Here is an 18,755-nt window from a genome sequence, read left to right on the forward strand (position 1 = left end):
GGTTGCTGTGGGCCCCCACAGAAGGCAAATTTCACCACAAATGTATAGTGTCAGTCATACTTACAAGCTTGGGATTAAAGATAAGATGTCTACCAATTGTCCACAACAGGATTTTCCCCCCTCACGAGTCTGCATTTTCCCCCACTTCTGGCCAGTCAAGGGCCCCATGGCAGGTGGGGGCCCCTAGCTGCAGCCATATCTAGCCTGTGCGTTAATCCGGCCCTGCCGGTAGGCCTATAGATTATGTTGTGTCAAGAATAAACCCATTATATAACATTTTCTGCTGGGTTTTATGTAGGCTATTATATTATCCTACATTTGTTGCAGCGCTAAGGTTGTGGCAGGCTCTGGACCAGTCAAGCGTGCAGGCTGGCATAAGAGCGCACTTATTAAAAAAAAAAAAAAATGACGCGCATGCCCAAGCCTTGCCTACTACATTACCCAGAAATCCATGGGAAGGTTACGCTGACGTGTATTCCACTCTGTGTTACCGGTAGGAAGTGAATTTGTTTGTGGTGCACGTTAAATTTGCGTTCTCCCTTGATTTCGTTTTACATTCGTAGAGATGGCCGGGGAGATGTCAGCAATTGGTAAGTTAAGGTTGAAATTACTGAAATGATTAAACGATCTACCACTGTAATCAAAACGGTACTGATGCTGCTGTCTAGTCTGATCCTTTGCCAGATAACGAGTGGCTAACGATAACCGTTTGGTTTACATATAGCCTACAATTCAAGCGTCTAATGCTATAAAGTTCCTTCCTGTATTGACTATAGGCCTACAATAGATGGTCAACTGTTTACTAATTGTGTGTGTTACATTATGCATAGCTCAGAATTAACAACGGAAGTAACTGTCACTTGGAGTAGACATGCGTTTTGTCACAGACCTGTATTCTGTGCGTTTTGTTAGCCAATGTATGAACTTGTCATCATTCCCCTATTCAGATATTTTTTCCTTACTGATTTTCAGGGTCCTTGATTCTGGCCCTTCTCCTGGCCGGCTATTTGGGACAGCAGTTTCTTCCCCCACCAAAGCCCAAAGTGGTAGGGCTAGACCTAGGGACCACGTTTTGCTCTGTCGGGGTTTTCCACCCAGGCACCGGTGAGGTGGAGGTGCTGGGGGACGCGGAGGGGCGCAAGAGCATCCCCAGTGTCGTGTCATTCACTGCCACAGGTATTCACGTTGGACATGACGTCCAGGACTTGATCGACAGCAACCCCCCGAACACAATATATGACGCTAAGAGATTCATTGGAAAGATTTTTGACCCTGATGTCTTGATCGCAGAAAGTGCTAGGTACCCATTTCAGGTAGAATTTGATCTTAATACTTTTGTATGATGTTTCAAGTGTCTTGTCAAATGGCAGTTACTCAAGTCGTCATTTCTATCCTTGCACAGGTGATGAATAACAACGGTAGCGCCGAGTTTCTCATCACCACCAACCAGACGTTCACAGTTACCCCAGAGTTCATCGGATCCCGGCTGTTGTTAAAGATGAGGCAAATGGCGGAGGACAAGCTGGGTGTCCCCATTCACAAAGCTGTCATCTCAGTGCCAGCAGAGTTTGACGAGATGCAAAGGAACTACACTGTAAGGGCAGCAAACATGGCAGGTGGGTGATTGACCCTCACATAGCCCTACTGTGATAATAACAAAGAGCTCTGTCATGGGCAGTCATGGGTAAGCGGTTAGAGTGCCGGAATTGTAACCAAAAGGTTGCCGGTTCGACTCCCGACCCGCCAGGTTGGTGGGGGGAGTAATCAATCAGTGCTCTTCCATGACTGAGGTACCTTGAGCATGGTACTGTACCGTCCTGCCGCACTGCTCCCCAGGGGCACCACTGAGGGCTGCCCCCTTGCACGGGTGAGGCATAAATGCATTTTCGCAGTGTGCAGTGTTCACTTGTGTGCTGTGGAGTGCTGTGTCACAATGACGATGGGAGTTGGAGTTTCCCACTGGGCTTTCACTTTCGCTTTCATAATAATAACAAAGTGCTCTCCCTGTCCTTCAGAGCTCATCCGGTCCAGTCTCCCTCTCTCAGGGCTCGAACTTGCGACCTCACAGCAATCCAGGGGCATAAACTATACCCCCGCAGCCCTCGCGAGGCAGGGGGGCCCATACGAGGCGGGGGGCCCACATGGGCCCTTGACGTGAAGAAACGGGCCCCCTCCACATGATATTAGGCCCTGTTTTTTCGTTTGGGGGCCCATTCTTGGTAGTTTGCAGGGGGGCCTGAAGTACTTGTGTTACGCCAGTGCAGCAACCCTACATCATGGGTGCACAAACCACTGAGCTAGAGGCCTAGGCTGATGGTTCACCTGCTGTCGGGTCAAAGACGTCCAAAAAGGAATTGTCCTTCAGTGTAACGGATACATTCTGCTGACTGCAACTGTGAAAAAAAACAAGATTTTTGAATTGTTTCAAGTGAATGGATGATAGCCGAGGCTTTCATGAATTAATTGGAAAAAAAATAAAATAAAGTACAGTTACAGTCAGCAGAAGGTATCCGTTACACTGAATGACAATTCCTTTTTGGACGTCATTGTCCCTGTCGTATCTGGTTGAGGCTTCATCAGGGATGTTTACTAACATTCTACTGCCCAACGCCGCTACTTGGCATACGTTACACATGGTACTACTGGTAATGTCCTGCCACACTTTTCCCTTGGGGCGCCAATTGGGCTGCCCCTCTTGCATTAAGTCCCACACTGCTGCCCTTAGTGTGGGAGCCTGAGCGTGGGAGCCAATCAGAGAGTGGGGAGAGGTGGAGCCTGAGTGAGAGAGCCAATCAGAGAGTGGGGAGAGGTGGACTGAGCGTGGGAGCCAATCAGAGAGTGGGGAGAGGTGGAAAGGCAATGTTGCGTGCTTCTCGACAAATGGAAGCTTGCAGTTTGAATTTTACAATACATTGTGCTGTATGCCAAATTGTACATTTGTAAGGAGGACCAATAAACGGCCATGAATGGACCATCGTGGCCATGAATGAACCAACGACACCTTTCCAACATGAAATTGCATTGGTAGGCTCCTCCAGACTATCTCACTTGGGGCATAAATGCTATGTCATTGTGTCCCAATGACGTTTGGGACTTGGGTCTTTATACCTTACTACATAAATTACAGTACACTTAGCTGACACTTATATCCAAAGTGACTTACACTTTTTTAAGTTCAGGGTATTGGTTAAAGGCCCTGGAGCAATGTAGGGGTTAGGTGTTCAAGGGCCCTTCAGCCATGGATGAAGGTGCTGGTAAAGGTGGGATTTGAACCTGCAACCCTCTGATCTAAAGTCCAGCACTCTAACCACTGAGCCATGGCTGCCCCACATACTACACTCATCACTTTCAACGTGAAATCAAAATGCATTAAGTTCCGATGCACAGCCAATGTCCAGGTGCTGTTGATGTGCAGAACAGGGTAAATCACCACACACTGGTAGACTTTGATTAGCTTGATGTTTATTCCGGTGAACTAAAAGTTGCATTCTATCCCACTCTAGGGCTAGACATTCTTCGAGTGATCAACGAGCCCACGGCGGCTGCCATGGCCTACGGCCTGCACAAAGTGGACGTGGCCAACGTACTGGTGGTGGATCTGGGCGGAGGAACACTGGACGTGTCTTTGCTCAACAAACAAGGCGGCATGTTCTTCACCAAGGCCATGGCAGGTGAGTTGAAGGAGAGGATTGTGCACATCACCAGGAAAAGGTGCAGGACGAAGGCCAACTGTAGTTTTCAAAGTGAGAAGTCTGCACACTTAAAATCCTTTTTGTTCTTGTATTATTTCATGCCATGCAATAATAAAAGAACAAAAATGATTTTCAAGTATGCAGACTTCTCACATGGCAGGTGAGTCCCAACATACAGTAGGGTTGAGATGCCACACTGCCATTCACAAATGCTATCTTTTTCAATTTCATGAATGTTTTACCACCACACCATTATCAATTTCAAATATTCATTATGACGTTGAAACAAATTACTTCAATTTCATGAATGTTTTACCACCACACCATTATCAATTTCAAATATTCATTATGACGTTGAAACAAATTACTTCTCATAATTTTATTCCTTCATTCATTCATTAATAGGCAGATGTTCTCCATGTCCACCATTCTGAATTATCATAGACATCTTTGACAGCAAAAGATACTGTACTGTGGTCACATGAGTGTGTACGTTTATTACTTTATTTACTATATTCATGAAAATATAAAAAAATGTATAAAAACTGTATATGAGCAGCGTACATTTTGAAATGATAAACTACGAAAAAAATACATACTGGACCTTGAAAGACATGCTGTAATGCATTGTTTCTCCACTAGTAGTAGCAAAGGTAAGATGAAAATCTTCCTGTTGATGACACACTTGCCTTATTTCTGTTGACGTCCTCCTTCCATTTAAAGTGATACTGTTACTGTACAATGTCTGTAAATGAGCTAATTTTACATCTCTGCTACAGTTAATTAACTGAGTTTCATCTTTATTCTGTTCTTTCATCCATTGTTTTCTACTTCCAGTTACAAGCTAGCAATTATCATTGAATCTTATGTGCTTATAGCTCTCTTATAACTGCTAGCTGGACCCATAAGATAAAATACTATGGCACAGTAGTATCGATTTAAGTTTACAGGTCAATATTTTGAAAAGCAGGGTATTTTTTAAAAACATATTGGTACATTATATTACAATTTTATCCAGTGACTTCATTATTTAGGTACAGGATACTATATACAGATTGTGTGTTTTTTCCTTTAGGTAATAACAAACTTGGAGGACAGGACTTCAGCCAAAGACTTCTCCAGCATGCCACAGAGAGAGTGAGGCAGCGGTATGGTGTCACTCCATCCCTGAAGGAGGACGTCCACCGCTTACGGCAGGCTGTGGAAGAGGCCAAGCTGAACCTCACCGTAACCTCCAGCACACTCCTCCAAGTCCCCCTGCGCCTGCAGACCCAGGGCCCCACCGGCCCCCAGGAGACGCCCGTTACCTTCCAGGAGCCGATCAGCCGCGAGGTTTTCGAAGAGCTGAATGCGGATCTCTTCCAAAAGATCCTCTCGCCCATCAAAACGGTTCTGGAGGAGGGCCACCTGAGCAAGGAGGAGGTGGACGAGGTCGTGCTGGTCGGCGGGTCGACCAGAATACCGCGCATCCGCAGCCTCATCGCAGAGTATTTTGGGAAAGAGCCCAACACCTCTGTGGATCCGGACCTGGCGGTGGTGACAGGTGTTGCCATCCAGGCAGGTATTATGGGCGGCTCTTGGCCTTTACAAGTCAGCGCTCTGGAAATACCAAACCACCACCTTCGCAAAAGGAACTTCAGTTGATCTACAGTATAAGCTGATTTGCAGCTTAATAATATACAAAGTCTCTGTGTCAAAATCCTCACTTACCGGTACTGTAAGGCAGCTAATGTCTGCTGTGCGTTTTGTTTAACATCCAAGTTTGATGTTTGATAACACATTAATGCTACCTAAAATCATATTAAGTGCTGCGGCTCATCAGAGTTGGCAGCAGGGTTCTGAGACATTTCTAGGACTTCGTACACATTAATGCCACTGAATTATGTTGTTGCAGAATATGCGACATACAGAGTTTTAATCTCATTTATTACTGGTATGGGTTACCAGCACTCAGGTTGCCTGTTTGAAGTCTTGTACTGCTGTCGTTGTCATGAATGTTGGAAACCATCCTTAATGAGGCATTTTGCCTATATTGTACTTCATACTATAACAAGTATTATTATTTAATAACGTGAGGCTTTCATGGTAATGCCATTTTCAAACAAGTTACAACATTGATGATCTCTTTTGGCATTACGTAGTAGAAAGCTTTGCCAGGAATTGGGACCGAAAAAATATTGAGGCTATTTATTTTTTTATTTATTTACAGAACAGTTTGCTGATTCAGTTTGTATGAAGCGTCATGTGCAAGTCATTTCTCTAGACTTTCATTCTTTCCTCTGTCCTCGCTGTTGTCGTGGGTAAAGTCAGTTTTATAATGGACATTCATTTAACATTCAAACAACAAACGTGCTATATCTGGAAAAGAAAGGCCTTGTGGTATATGAGGAAATTTGTCTGTTTTAAAGATGGTTTTACAAATACTAGTTTTCAGATAGATAATGTTTTTCGTTTAATTGTTAGATGAATGTCCCATCTAAAATGAGGACAGAAGAAAGGAACCTGAGGTTGGAGGAATGACTTGCACCCATGTTTGTTGTGCCTTTCAAGATGGTCAATCTTGTGTGCTTTTTGTGTGCTCTGTGAGTGACATTTTGGAAAAAATTCTTTGACGAGAGAATTTAAGACTGCAAATCCAACTTGGATTTTTATCTTGGTTAACTGCCTAAGTGAAAGTAAAATCATGTCAGATGATATGTTTGCCATTGAGTTGAGTCGGAAACAACTAGTGTAGCTTCTTGAGCATGTGAGTACCGTGAGTTGGGACAAGATTATCCAAGTTGCTTTCTAAAACCAATCATACCTGCAAATTCCACTGAGCTCCATTTGTGTTTTGTTTCGTCAGCCAGTAAGTCAGATTCACGCTACATTAATGGGGCACCTAAGTCACGCCCTCTACTTCCTGGTTCATGGGGCAGGGGGAGTCAAAAAATAATTACTGGGCTTGAAAATTTGTGTTTTTTTGACACCAATCCAAACCTTGCACCTCCACCTTTGCACCACAAATCCAAAAATCACTCATTTTAAAGCCCAGTATTCATTTTTTGACTCCCTCTGCCCCATGAACCAGGAAGTAGAGGGTGTGACTTAGGTGCCCCATTGACAAAGGAGAAAAGGGAAAGAAGGGTTGTGTATTGCCGCTTTACTGGACAAAGTTGCTGAAGTAACAGAATGATTCCACATGGTACATGGGCCAAAATGTGTGATCGTGATGAGGATATAAGGACCCAAGATGTAGATGGACCAAGGAGATTCCAGTGTTCTATGAAACGTGCATTGTCCCGTACGTTCGGGAGCGTGTCTATGTTCCCACAGCCCATTGGTCCCACATCACTAAGACTTTTTAACATTCATTTTTAGGCCCATTGGTCCCACAGCACATTCCTGTTGCTCCATTATACACATTTATGCCCCATGTTCCATGGCAGGGAGAACGGCATACTCTCTTAGTTTACTTGGATATGTGGGACAATGGAGTTCTGGAACTTACTTGAATAATTTTTGAAAAATGTGGGAACATGGAGCAGCAGGAATAATCTGTGGGACCATTGGGCTGTGGGGCCACAGGGCTGACCCTGGTCTGTACGTAGAGTAGGAGCCATTTTATTTTCTTCCCTGCCTTGGGACATAAAAGGCACATCCAACGTGTGGTGGACCAATGGAGATTTCCCAGAACTTGCAAGGGCCTCGCATGTTGCAGTCAAGGAAACATTGGTTGTACCAAATTTGTGGCTTCTATTGTAAAGGAGTGTATTTGAGTTCTATTTGCAATGTACTATTTTAATTTCATTGTACCTGAGCCAACATCATGTTAAGTTGCGCTTCCAATTACTGTTCATGGGTACTTAAAAGGACAGTGATCGTTGTTTACCAGAACAATAAACACTTTCTTTTGGTCAGTAAATAAAACAGATTTTTTTGTACACTGTTTGCAGATCAAAAAATTGGTTTGTTTGCTTTAATGAAATAACTTTGATATTTGTAAATATATTTTTGAAATTGCATATCCTTGAAAGCAGAAAAACTGATGCACATACACAAGATAATGCAGAACTTTGTATGTCCCCTGATTAGATAAATACTGTAGTTTCAGATCAATATGGAGGATGAACCCCCACCATACCCCCGTCACATAATGTATATTCAAAACGAACTATTCTATGCTATTAAAAAAAAAACTTTTAAAATGATGTTGTTGATAGCCATTCATGATACAGTAATAGACACGGTTATACGTGGGCAGTATACTTTTTTATAAAAACCTAAAAACGTTATGCACTTGACCTCTAACCTCTAGACCAATGGCATCCTCCTCCCGGTCACCACCACCAATTACCTGCTCTGAAGTCATAATCATGATGCCCTTTTCAGCTGATAGAAGGTTTATAATTTCATTTTTTATTAAAGTTAAGTTTCTCGTTTGTCATTTGTTAACCATTAATAATGCTGCCATGCTTGTTCTAGTCCATCAAGTTGCACTCTTTTTTTTTAAAATGTAACTAAATAACTGAACCAGCATGCACATGCACCACCTGTTGACAGGAAATGAAACGGCACAACTAACTTTGTGTCTGAGCATTCTCATTTATCCAGATCCTGGATGGCAAGAGAGCCACGTTGTACTGAATGCAACCGGACTTGTTTATGGAGCAAGTAAACTTCACTTTATAGTTTCCTGTAATAAATTAGTTTGATTCGCAAGTAGCAATTCGGGAATGGAGTGTAACTGATTGGCTTTGTAAAATGCAATGCCTTTTTAATAATCATCATCTGCATAACATAAATACTTTAAGAATATATAAGAGGGCAAGAACTTATCTCTCTCTGTGTGTGTGTGTGTGTGTGTGTGTGTGTGTGTGTGTGTGTGTGTGTGTGTGTGTGTGTGTGTGTGTGTGTGTGTGTTTTTGCTACACCCATACTGACAGTGCCAAACACCACAAAACTGTAACTTGATCAATGTTGTTAAACACTTCCCGTAAACGCCGCTCACAGGAGGAATGGTGGGAAACTAGATTGACATGTTCTGCACACAATGTTACCATTGTACTGTAATACTGTAATATCTGACAAAGGTTCAGAATGCAATTTTAGTCATTTATTTTCAAAATGTTGCCCATTCACAAATTTGATCTGTTCATGAATATTTACAGTACTAAGTAATACATGAATACAGTATTTGCTATGATACAACATGATTTGAAGTAAGATACTTCAAAGTTAATGAGGATGGTACGTAAATATTCAAGAAAAAGATAGTACCATTTGTGAATGTGCGCCATATATATTCTGGAAATAAACCACTAAAAAATACATATTCTACCTTTAACAGAAATCCAGTTACAGTCTAAACAGAGCTGCATGGAGAATGCAATCCCTTTACTCATCATTATCAGAACAAAATAAGGCCATTTAGAAAATCTGCTTAGTTTGCTCTGAAGTTGATCACATGCACAAAAGGTTGAGCAAACAATTCTCCATCTATACTACCTGGCATGTTGTAAATTTCCAATAACTTATTTCGGGTTTTTCTTTTCAAGTTTCAAACAAGACAAATGTTGGACTGGGAAATACCATGCTCACACTGTATTGAGATCACAAATAACATGATAGCAGTTATCTCATCAAGACAAAAGTGAAAGATAAAAATAAAAAGTTAGACCCATTTGGTCTTCCAGTGCCTGCAAACCATTGGTTATATCCATTGCTGGAAAAGTCTGTAAGTCCACGTTGGGACTAAACGCAGATAATAATAACAATAATAATAATAATAATAATAAAAAATAACACTTTAAAGAAGGCCAACATGTCACACTGCAGTGCCAAACTTCATCAAAAGAAACATAGTAATTAACATTTTTACATAATATACAGAGAATTGCGCTTATATGGGTGTTACCCACACAATCATTCAAAGTCCCATAGCAGCACAAGAGGAACTGGTCAAAAAAACGGAGCGTCCGGACCCGGGACAGTGAAGTAGGGCATCCGGACCAGTAGTGCGTCCTCTTCAGTGGACCAAGTTCAAGTGCTGGAGGACGCCTGGCAGTCAGTGGCCAATTCCTTGGTTGGTGTAGTAGTCAAAGCCGTTTTCCATGTAGAGTTCATCCGCACCGCCGACTCCATTGCTGACCTCTGGAAAGTGATTAAACGGCAGAGCATGATCATCACCGGTGACATCCAAAGCTAAACAATTCTACAAGTAGAGATGGACGACATGGACAATAGCGTACAACTCAGCGGCACACACAAATATTGGTTGACTGGATTGACTGGTTGATTTGGACTGTTAAAACAAAGTCATTTATTTTATTATTATTTTTCAGATAGGACAGTGGAGAAGAGACGGGAAGCAAGATGGGAGGGAGAGACTGAGAAGGATCGGGAAATGACCCAGGCCGGGAATCGAACCCTGATTGCCCCCGTAGCAGTCCATGGCCCAGCCGTTAGAGCCACAGTTGGGCCAAATCAAGTCATTTCTAATATGTGCCACTGGACTGTAAATAATCCTGATTGCCCCATCACTAATTTAATGTATGGTGAATTGAGGTAAATTGGGCCACTTTTTTGTGCATATAAGCAAATGGCCCAAAGTGGCCCAATTTACCTGAATTCATATTTGTGCATGTCCACTCTGCAGTCAACACACAGACACAGACACTCACCTCTTGCCACCTCACAGCTATGCACTCAGAGAGACACTTCCACGATGTGTGGAAAAGGGGGATGCAGGACGCCAGGACACTTAGTGGCAGGCAGGCACAACACACGAGGAGGAAGGGAGGAAGGGAAGACTGATGTATAGACTGATGGATGGATGGATGGATGGATGGACAGATGCATGGATAGATGGATGGATGCACAGATGCACGGATGAAGGTCAGTTGGAAGAAGCAAAGACAACAACCACAGCAGCAATGGAAATAAGGGGCTCGTTCGCTCCGTGCCAATCACACCTGCGGTTGACCTTAGAGGGAGAGGGGTTTGGGGAGGAGGGGGAACATTCAAGAACACTCAGAGAGAAAACGCATGCTCAGGCAGACAGACAAATAAGATCAAACCCCACACTGATGGACAAGCTGGATTCAGAAGCTCACAGGCGTGCACAGATGGGGACAAGGTGGTGCTAAAGCACCCGCTCCTTTGCCCCACTGCACAAAAATGCCCTTTTTGAAAATTATTTTTTTTGCGGAAGTTGTTTTCTCACAATGTACAGTGGTTCATGTTGACATGATCATCTACAAATACTTGGCGATCAGAAGTGTCTACATCAGGGGTGACTAATGCCCTGATACTATACAGTATATAGCCTAGCCTTGTAAAGCATCCATACGTTTCACAAGTCCTTCACCACCGCACCCTCCGAGCACCTGTAAATGTCTGTGCACGCCACTAATAGTCCATTGCCACATGTTCCAAATAACCTGATTGTACCTTTGCCGAAATCCCTAATTGGACTAGTAAAATCATTTGCAATATGTGGTACTGGGTTGTAGCTTCAGTTTCCAGGTTGGCCGTCACTACAACCCCACTCCATATATATACATACAGACACATATAATCACATGCTCAATTGCGTGCAAGAATTTTGAAGTCGATGTTCACATCATACAAAGTAAATGAGAGAAAAAGTCATGCAAAGACACACACACACACACAGAGTCCAACAATGATAACACATTTGGTAGATTTTTACAAGAGTCGGATTCCACATACTGTAGTGCATTATACAGTGAGCAAGTGAACCTTAAAGATTGGGCGACACACGCAGGCACACAGGCACACACACACACACGCACGCACGCACACGCACACCCCACATACCAGAGAAGATGAGTTTCTCCTTCATGATGTTGACATCGCGGCTGGATCTCCTGACGGCTGCTGCGCTCAACATGATCTGCTCCGGGTTGTAGCTATTCATGCCACTCATCCGCCACCTACAGCACGTACAGCACGCACAGAGGCCATTGTATGGTAAGTTGGGGCCCCAAGTGAAAATGCAAAAGAATAAACATTCACAACAAATCGCCACTATGAATTCTTAACTGTTATTCACAATCTATAGAGTTGGGGGCCCAAGCGACTGCCTGCCTAGCCTGGTGACAACCTCTGAGTATGCACAAGACACAGAATTATATTCGAATATCGAAGGTCAAAGGCAAAGCCCTACCGTCAATATACGGTTTAACCTCAAAAATAATTAAAAACACCTACCCTACCCTGCAAGAGACAATCAGATAATACTGTAGCTATCTTTTTTGACAGCACAACCTTTCGTCACTTAACCAGATGGCAGGGCCTTGATTATAGACAGGTATACAGTGCAGTGCAAAACAATGATACAGAAGGGTTTTTATGGATTCTATTACTATTGTACCTGCTAAATGACTACATGATAAAAATGTAGTAAAATCTGACTTTGGAAAATGCACATTTTCAAAATGTCTGCCAGGAAAATGTGTCTATTTTAAGTACGATCCAGGTTAGAAGGTTTTGACCCTCTACATGTATGTCAACCATGTCATGGCTCTACAGAACTGGTAAACTACTGGTGTCATTTCATTATTAAAATGTTACATCTGCCCCTATAAACTTTCAGACCTGAATACTCCACTAGCCATTTGTCGCATCCAAGTTATAACATGGAGGTTGCGCATGTTTTTCCACAACATATTCATTATTAAAAAGTTTCAGCCAAGTATTGTACGGTACATCTCATAGGTCTGAGAGGATTATTATTAGCAAATGGCGCCCTCTGGTGGCAAACAGAGCAGAGCAGTAGGGGGAGCAGTGAGAGACAGCGCTTAACAAAACTGCAGCGCTAAAGCACACTACGGATACCTGAAGAGAACCAGCACAATTAGACTTAAAGTCAGGTGAAGTCCCCATGGAGAGAGAGAGAGAGAGAGAGAGAGAGAGAGAGAGAGAGAGAGAGAGAGAGAAAGAGAGAGAGAGAGAGAGAGAGAGAGAGAGAGAGAGAGAAGAGAAGAGAAGAGAAGAGAAGAGAAGAGAAGAGAAGAGAAGAGAAGAAGAAGAAGAAGAAGAAGAAGAAGAAGAAGAAGAAGAAGAAGAAGAAGAAAGAAAGAAAGAAAGGACAAAAGGATGAAAGGACAGAAGATTTTGGAAGTCAAAGGTAGAGGGACAGAGACGAACATCAAGTGATGAGAAATGGACAGAGCCCCATAGAGGAGGAGAGGAGAGGAGAGGAGAGTGTGAAATGCCGACCCAGTTACCTGATCAAGTGAAAGCTGAGAGAGGCCAGAATGCAGCAGAAGAGGAGCATGCACATCAGGCGAGGAAGGAGAGAGAGAGAGAGAGAGAGAGAGAGAGAGAGAGAGAGAGAGAGAGAGAGAGAGAGAGAGAGAGAGAGAGAGAGAGAGAGAGAAAGGGACATAAGAAGAGAAGAAGAACACAGAGAAGAGAAGAAAAGGAGGTTTTACAGAGCCAGAGGAGACAAAAGACAAAGAGAGAGAAGGTCAGACTGAAAGTAGAAAAGCAGCCAGCAAAACACATCATACACATGAGCTCACACATGTGATATTACAATTAAACATGTACAGATTCACTGATTTTTTTAAAAGAAAGGATGTAGTCCCAGCACGCAAAAACACTCTCCTCTTTGTACCTACATGGATATCTGTTTTTACGGAATATATTAGTGATTCACTTCCTTTTTTTTAGCATTCTCAAAAGTGAACCCGTTCAGCCGCAGCAAAAGACAAAGAATAAAGTGGCAAAGTCTGGAGGACAGACAGAATAAGAGAAAGGGGTAGTTGAACAGCAGTGGGAAAGGTTAAGAGAACCTCAAACACATTAAAGCAACTCTTACTTTTGGAACACAAACACTCCCACCACAATAGCAAAGGAGAGGAGATCTGTGGCAATCCATATCAGGCGGTATTCATCTGGGCTCTGGAAGAAGCAACACACACACGTGAACAGCAGGTGGCAGTATATCATCACAGATTAACACATTGGTGTAACAGTCCACACAACAGACACTTCGCATTGTATATAGCCCCCATACTCAATTAGCGGCCCACGGGCCACAGGCATCTATTTGTGGCCCTCGAATAATTATGAAAATTTTCAAAAATTGTATTTAAAATAATGAAAAAAAAATGTTGTGGTCCGATCGTGCTGTCAGCTCTTATTTTGAAATAGCTCCCCAGACGCTAGGAGGAAGAAGCGTGCCGTGATCCGCCCCCTCAGTCTGTTTCTCTTTCTCCCTCTTTGCCAGTAGAGATGGGATTTATGGCTCTTTGACGGGATCCGGATCTTAATGGCTCGTTCCTTTCAAATAGCCGTTCAAAAAACTGGCTCTTTTGGCTCTTTTTTAAATTACAGTATATATTCAGTGTTTAGAATGTAATATTTTGACTCCATCTCAAGGTAATTTAGTCCAAACTATTCTCCTGCTTCTAAAGACCATTTTTGCCACTCTTTAAGGCAAACAATTGTGTTTTTTCCCTAATTTAATTACTCTGGTCCAGGTCACATGCTTAAAATTAATGAAAGATGAACAAAATAAGGGTCGAGTGGCTCTCCCAGCTGTGATCCGGTTCCCATCGTTCACCTCAGGGAGCCGTTCAAAAGAACTAGCTCGTCCGTGAACGACACACCTCTATTCGCCAGTCAATCACTGCAGGCTCCGGTCAGAAGTGACTACGACGGTGGCATCAGAGGTTGTTAGGTAGACTACAAGGGAAGGACAGTATCAGAGCCTGTAAATAAATTATATTATGTTTATGTCAAAGTTCTCTATGCCTCGTCTTTGAAAGTAATGGCGTGGCTCGTGTTGGCCCTATATTGGGAGGAATTTGGAAAAACTGGCCCTCTGGGACTTTTAATTGAGTACCCCTGGTATATAGTATAATGTTATACGATCTATAATGTTGTACGACTATAGGGCCTAACCCAAAACACACCAGTTACTGTGACCAGAAATTGTTTTAACTGACAGTGAAAAGGTTACTGAAATGTGAGGATGTTTGTCACCAACAATCAGAGAAATCACAACTTCTTCAAGTTATGGAGATTTTAGGGTTTTTTTGCGCTTGGCACTTTCACTTAGGGTATGTAAACAGGGTTTGTGATCCCTAAGACAGATATTTTGTTTGAAAAAAAAGTTTTAAGAGAATATTTCTTCGTACACACCTGAAATGGATACATTTAACAAGAAAAATGCAAGATATTAGCACATTAAAAAAACCAAAAAAAACCCTGATATGTGTTTGTAAAATGTTGGCAAAATGTTTCCAAAAAGAGGATGTCATCTCACCATGAGCCAGATGGGGGCGTGTAGCTTGAGGAGGATCTGAGGGGCTTCAGAGGAGACGGAGGGCACACCGCTACACCACAGCAGAGAGTAGAGCCAGGGCTCATTCACAGTATACAGCGTTAGGCTGATGTTACGGCTGCCAAACTCCCTGCAGAGAGAGAGAGGGAGAGAGAGAGAGAGAGAGAGAGAGAGAGAGAGAGAGAGAGAGAGAGAGAGAGAGAGAGAGAGAGAGAGAGAGAGAGAGAGAGACTTTCCACTTCAGTTCAAAGCGAAAATCCATACCTCCATCTACAATAGGTGCTGTGGATAATGTGTTTGATCGTTTCATCTCATGTGAATCTCATTTTTCAAGTCTACTTCCAAGCATATGCAACGCTGCAATGTTCCCACACAAACGGTGTGTACAGCATTAAGCTGATGCAATGGCTGCCAAATTCACTGCATCTAGAGAGAGTAGGAGGCATTCCACTTCAATTCCACAGTAAATCAATACCGCCATTATCCACATTTTGATTGGTCAAATTTCGCATCCATTATCATGTTGTTATTGAGAAAACAAAAATAACCAAAAAAGTGTCATCATTGATCAAACGCTTGTGGACTTAATTGTGTGCAGTACAGTATGGCTGTTTTCCAATGTCCAGTGTTCTAGCCTTGCTAGGACGTGAAACGCCCAGTGATTACTGATTGGATACATAGCGGAGTTCATCAAAGAGTATCCAATCGCTGGGTGTTTCACATCCTAGCAAGGCTAGAGCACTGGACATTGGGAAACAGCCATTGTCATGACTGCCAGATTCCCTGCATCAAGGGAGCACAAGGAGGCACCCCACTTAATAGGGCACAATGTAGGATCACGTCGTTAATTAAACTTTTAATCCTACCTAGAGCCCAACTTAACTTTGTATGTCACAGACAAGGTTGTATGGGTATAATTCACTATAGAAAAGGAGAACTCTGTGACAAATTAACAGAGACACTTTAAGGGCTTCCGCACATAGGCTCCGAAAAAGTGCTGAGCACTGCTCCGCAAAAGTTTGATTGCTTTGTTTTCAATAGAACCCCGCACACTGGCGCAGATGTCCGCAGACATTTGCGGATGTTGGATAGCAATTAGAGAGAAGTTCAATTTTGTCGGCGGTGGCCATTGACTATCAATGCTATGTTAATGTGAAATTGGGTTTGGGGGTCCGAATTACGTGTATGTCGGAAGCGAAAGTGCTCCGCAGTGCTGTCGGAGTCAATGTGCGGCTGGCCTAAGATTCCAACATACAAGCATACTAAGCTTCCTGTGTTTTGACACACCCTGTGCATACACAACAAGCTCTGTGGCATACCAGCAGAAATGCATGATAACATCACATTTTCCTTCAGTGACACCTGTCACACAGAAACGTAAACATGGTGAGTGATACGGGTGAGTGAGAAGGTGAGTACGTAAATATTTGTGCACGTCTCATCATGTCTGTCAGAGTTCTGTATTGTATCGGAGCCCAATAAATTGCTGTTGGGCAGGCCTAGTGTTACCCAGGCCACGCCCTCCTAATGACGCAACACCTTTGGCGCTGCAAAATTACTCAGGAAAAGAGCTTGTTCAAGTACTTTCTGAGCTCCGCCTGTCTGGGGAACTCTGCCAACTTTGACGGGAAGCAATCAACTTTGAGCAGCTCCAACAGCCCTGGGTAGAGATGTGTTCAAGGCAGTGACGTGGTTTAAGCAGAGACGTTCCATTAGGACCAATACAATGTTTGGTTTTAACTTTGGCACAGCCCATTCTGGCATCGACCAGTTGCAAACCGAGGGAGGTGGGTTAACCATGCCGTTTGGAAACATTATTCGTTATCTTCTGGGTCAGACCAGAATCTCGGTACAAGATTTGAAAGTCGATGATAATCAGTCTAGCCCAGGGCTCGAGTTGTAGGGGGATGAGGGGGGAAGCGATCTCCCCAACAATGAAAATGGTCTAATATCATCCCCCTCAATGAACATGGTCAAAAATCATCCCCCTCTTAAACAGAAAACACACACTGATACACAACTCATACACACACACACACACACACACACACACACACACACACACACACGCACACCGCACTTTCTACCTGCACTAAACGCACGCACGCACGCACGCACGCACGCACGCACGCACGCACGCACGCACGCACGCACGCACGCACGCACGCACACACACACACACACACACACACACACACACACACACACACACACACACACACACACACCTGCTGGTGTACTTGATAGACCTATTTTAATATTTATTTCTCTTCAAAATGATACTATTACTATGTCAGAATGCTATAAAGGACTTTTAGAAAAAGCACAACAAAATACCTCCTCTTAATGTATGTTCTCTACAAGTCTTCTGTTGTCCAGATTTGCACTTTAAATGTCTGTATGAGCACTGTCTATGTCCATACTGTCTTATGTCCATGTATGAGTACTGTCTATGTCTATACTGTCTATGTCCTTACCTAGATTAGTCTATGTCTGCATGGGAAAGCAATACACGTAATTTCAAATTCTTTGTATGACCAGTGCATGTAAAGAAATTGACAATAAAACCAACTTGACTTGACTTGACAGGCCTCTCTTCTTCACATATTGTGTTAAAATCACACTTTTAACAACTACCGGTACATTTTCAAAATGTTCTCTGGGGACAAACCCCCACGAACCCCCAATAATCACAATCAATCTCTGACCATCCCCCCCTGGTTTGATTTTACAACTCGCCCACTGGCCTAGCGTACCGTATGTCTCTCTCGTTGGCCTGGTTGTAGCGCAGGAGGAGGCGGCTGATGCCCCGCTGCTGTAGCTCCTCCACGGGCTGCTTCTTCAGAGACGTCTGCTGGAAGCCTGGAGCTGCGGCCTGCACAAAGCCCCTCTGCCAATCCTCCGTCCACATCACCTACGAACAAGGGGAGAAATTGGTGTTTATTTTATTTGTTTTGATTTTTTTTGCCCTTTTTGAGCCTTTATTTCTGATAGGACATCGAAGAGCGACAGGAAGTGAGTGTGGAGAGAGAGAGATGGGTAGGATTGGGAAATGACCCAGGCCGGATTCGAACCTGGGTGCCCCTGGGCATGCAATGGGAGGCTTGGGCTGCTGTGCCACGGCGCCCCGAAATTGGCGTTTATGAGGAAGGAGAGAGCAATTGTAAATATCACAGCATATGTGAGATCATTAAAACCCCACTTTTATATGGGCATCTGTCTCTTTTTAGTTTTCACTGAGTGCGAGGTTCAGATCTCCTGATTTTTAACTGCTCTATATCCAAAGCCAACGCACCACCACATGACAAAAGCCACAATGAAAGGCGCAGGCCCTCCCTTTGATTGCATTGAGGAAGGAGAGCCATTCGTTATTCATTGTGGTATCTAACTAGGGTACATGTGAGGATAATTGGGTAGGCCTACTGTGTTCTGTAAGGTTTTTCTCCATTTCTGTTCTCTCTGTGTCAGTTTGTAGATCCGGGAAACTGTCATGACTGCTCAACAATTTAATGTCTGTCTGGTTGTAAATATTAAAACCATTTGATATCTTGATGATCATACTCTTGGAAACGCTTAAGTTCTATCTTATAACAGCTCAACCAACAAAACAGACTGAACTGATTATCGCTTCTAAATACCATAGGGGGATAACCTAACTGAGGATAGGTTAGCTGTGTTCAGTGTCAGCTATCAGTGCTATTCCTTGCAAATGGTAACCAAGCAACCTTCCTCTGCTATTCTACCCACTCAACCTACTTGCAGTT

The 18,755-nt window shown here is 43.3% G+C and overlaps 2 protein-coding genes across 3 annotated transcripts in view; one reads left to right on the forward strand and one right to left on the reverse strand.

Moving 5' to 3' along the window:
- Nucleotides 1-500: 500 nt before the first annotated feature.
- Nucleotides 501-8,085, forward strand: hspa13 (heat shock protein 70 family, member 13). Its single transcript, XM_063205164.1, has 5 exons — nt 501-590; nt 973-1,313; nt 1,403-1,616; nt 3,504-3,671; nt 4,768-8,085. The coding sequence occupies exons 1-5, from the start codon at nt 566-568 to the stop codon at nt 5,334-5,336; spliced, it is 1,317 nt and encodes a 438-aa protein (XP_063061234.1). The 5' UTR covers nt 501-565; the 3' UTR covers nt 5,337-8,085.
- A 680-nt stretch (nt 8,086-8,765) lies between these two features.
- Nucleotides 8,766-18,755, reverse strand: part of gdpd5b (glycerophosphodiester phosphodiesterase domain containing 5b) — a 64,371-nt gene continuing 54,381 nt past the window's right edge. Inside the window, exons 12-17 of one of the 2 annotated variants that reach the window (XR_010035813.1) lie at nt 17,748-17,905; nt 14,974-15,121; nt 13,522-13,604; nt 11,514-11,629; nt 10,355-10,656; nt 9,726-9,824 (exon numbers count right to left, since the gene is read on the reverse strand). Coding sequence is in view for 1 of the 2 variants with exons in the window: in XM_063205166.1 (XP_063061236.1) it covers nt 9,739-9,824; nt 11,514-11,629; nt 13,522-13,604; nt 14,974-15,121; nt 17,748-17,905 (591 nt within the window). In the remaining variant the exon portion in view is untranslated. Of the gene's footprint in view, nt 9,825-10,354; nt 10,657-11,513; nt 11,630-13,521; nt 13,605-14,973; nt 15,122-17,747; nt 17,906-18,755 lie in introns of both variants that reach the window. The other variant, XM_063205166.1, reaches the window with a different exon arrangement.

The sequence above is a fragment of the Engraulis encrasicolus genome, chromosome 8 (assembly GCF_034702125.1).
Source record: "Engraulis encrasicolus isolate BLACKSEA-1 chromosome 8, IST_EnEncr_1.0, whole genome shotgun sequence".
Taxonomy (NCBI): Eukaryota; Metazoa; Chordata; class Actinopteri; order Clupeiformes; family Engraulidae; genus Engraulis; species Engraulis encrasicolus.

Coding starts and splice junctions, on each gene's coding strand:
- hspa13 (XM_063205164.1), top strand. CDS start 566: ATGGCCGGGGAGATGTCAGCAATTG. Junction 1,314..1,402: donor GTGCTAGGTACCCATTTCAG/GTAGAATTTGAT, acceptor ATCCTTGCACAG/GTGATGAATAACAACGGTAG. Junction 3,672..4,767: donor CTTCACCAAGGCCATGGCAG/GTGAGTTGAAGG, acceptor TTTTTCCTTTAG/GTAATAACAAACTTGGAGGA.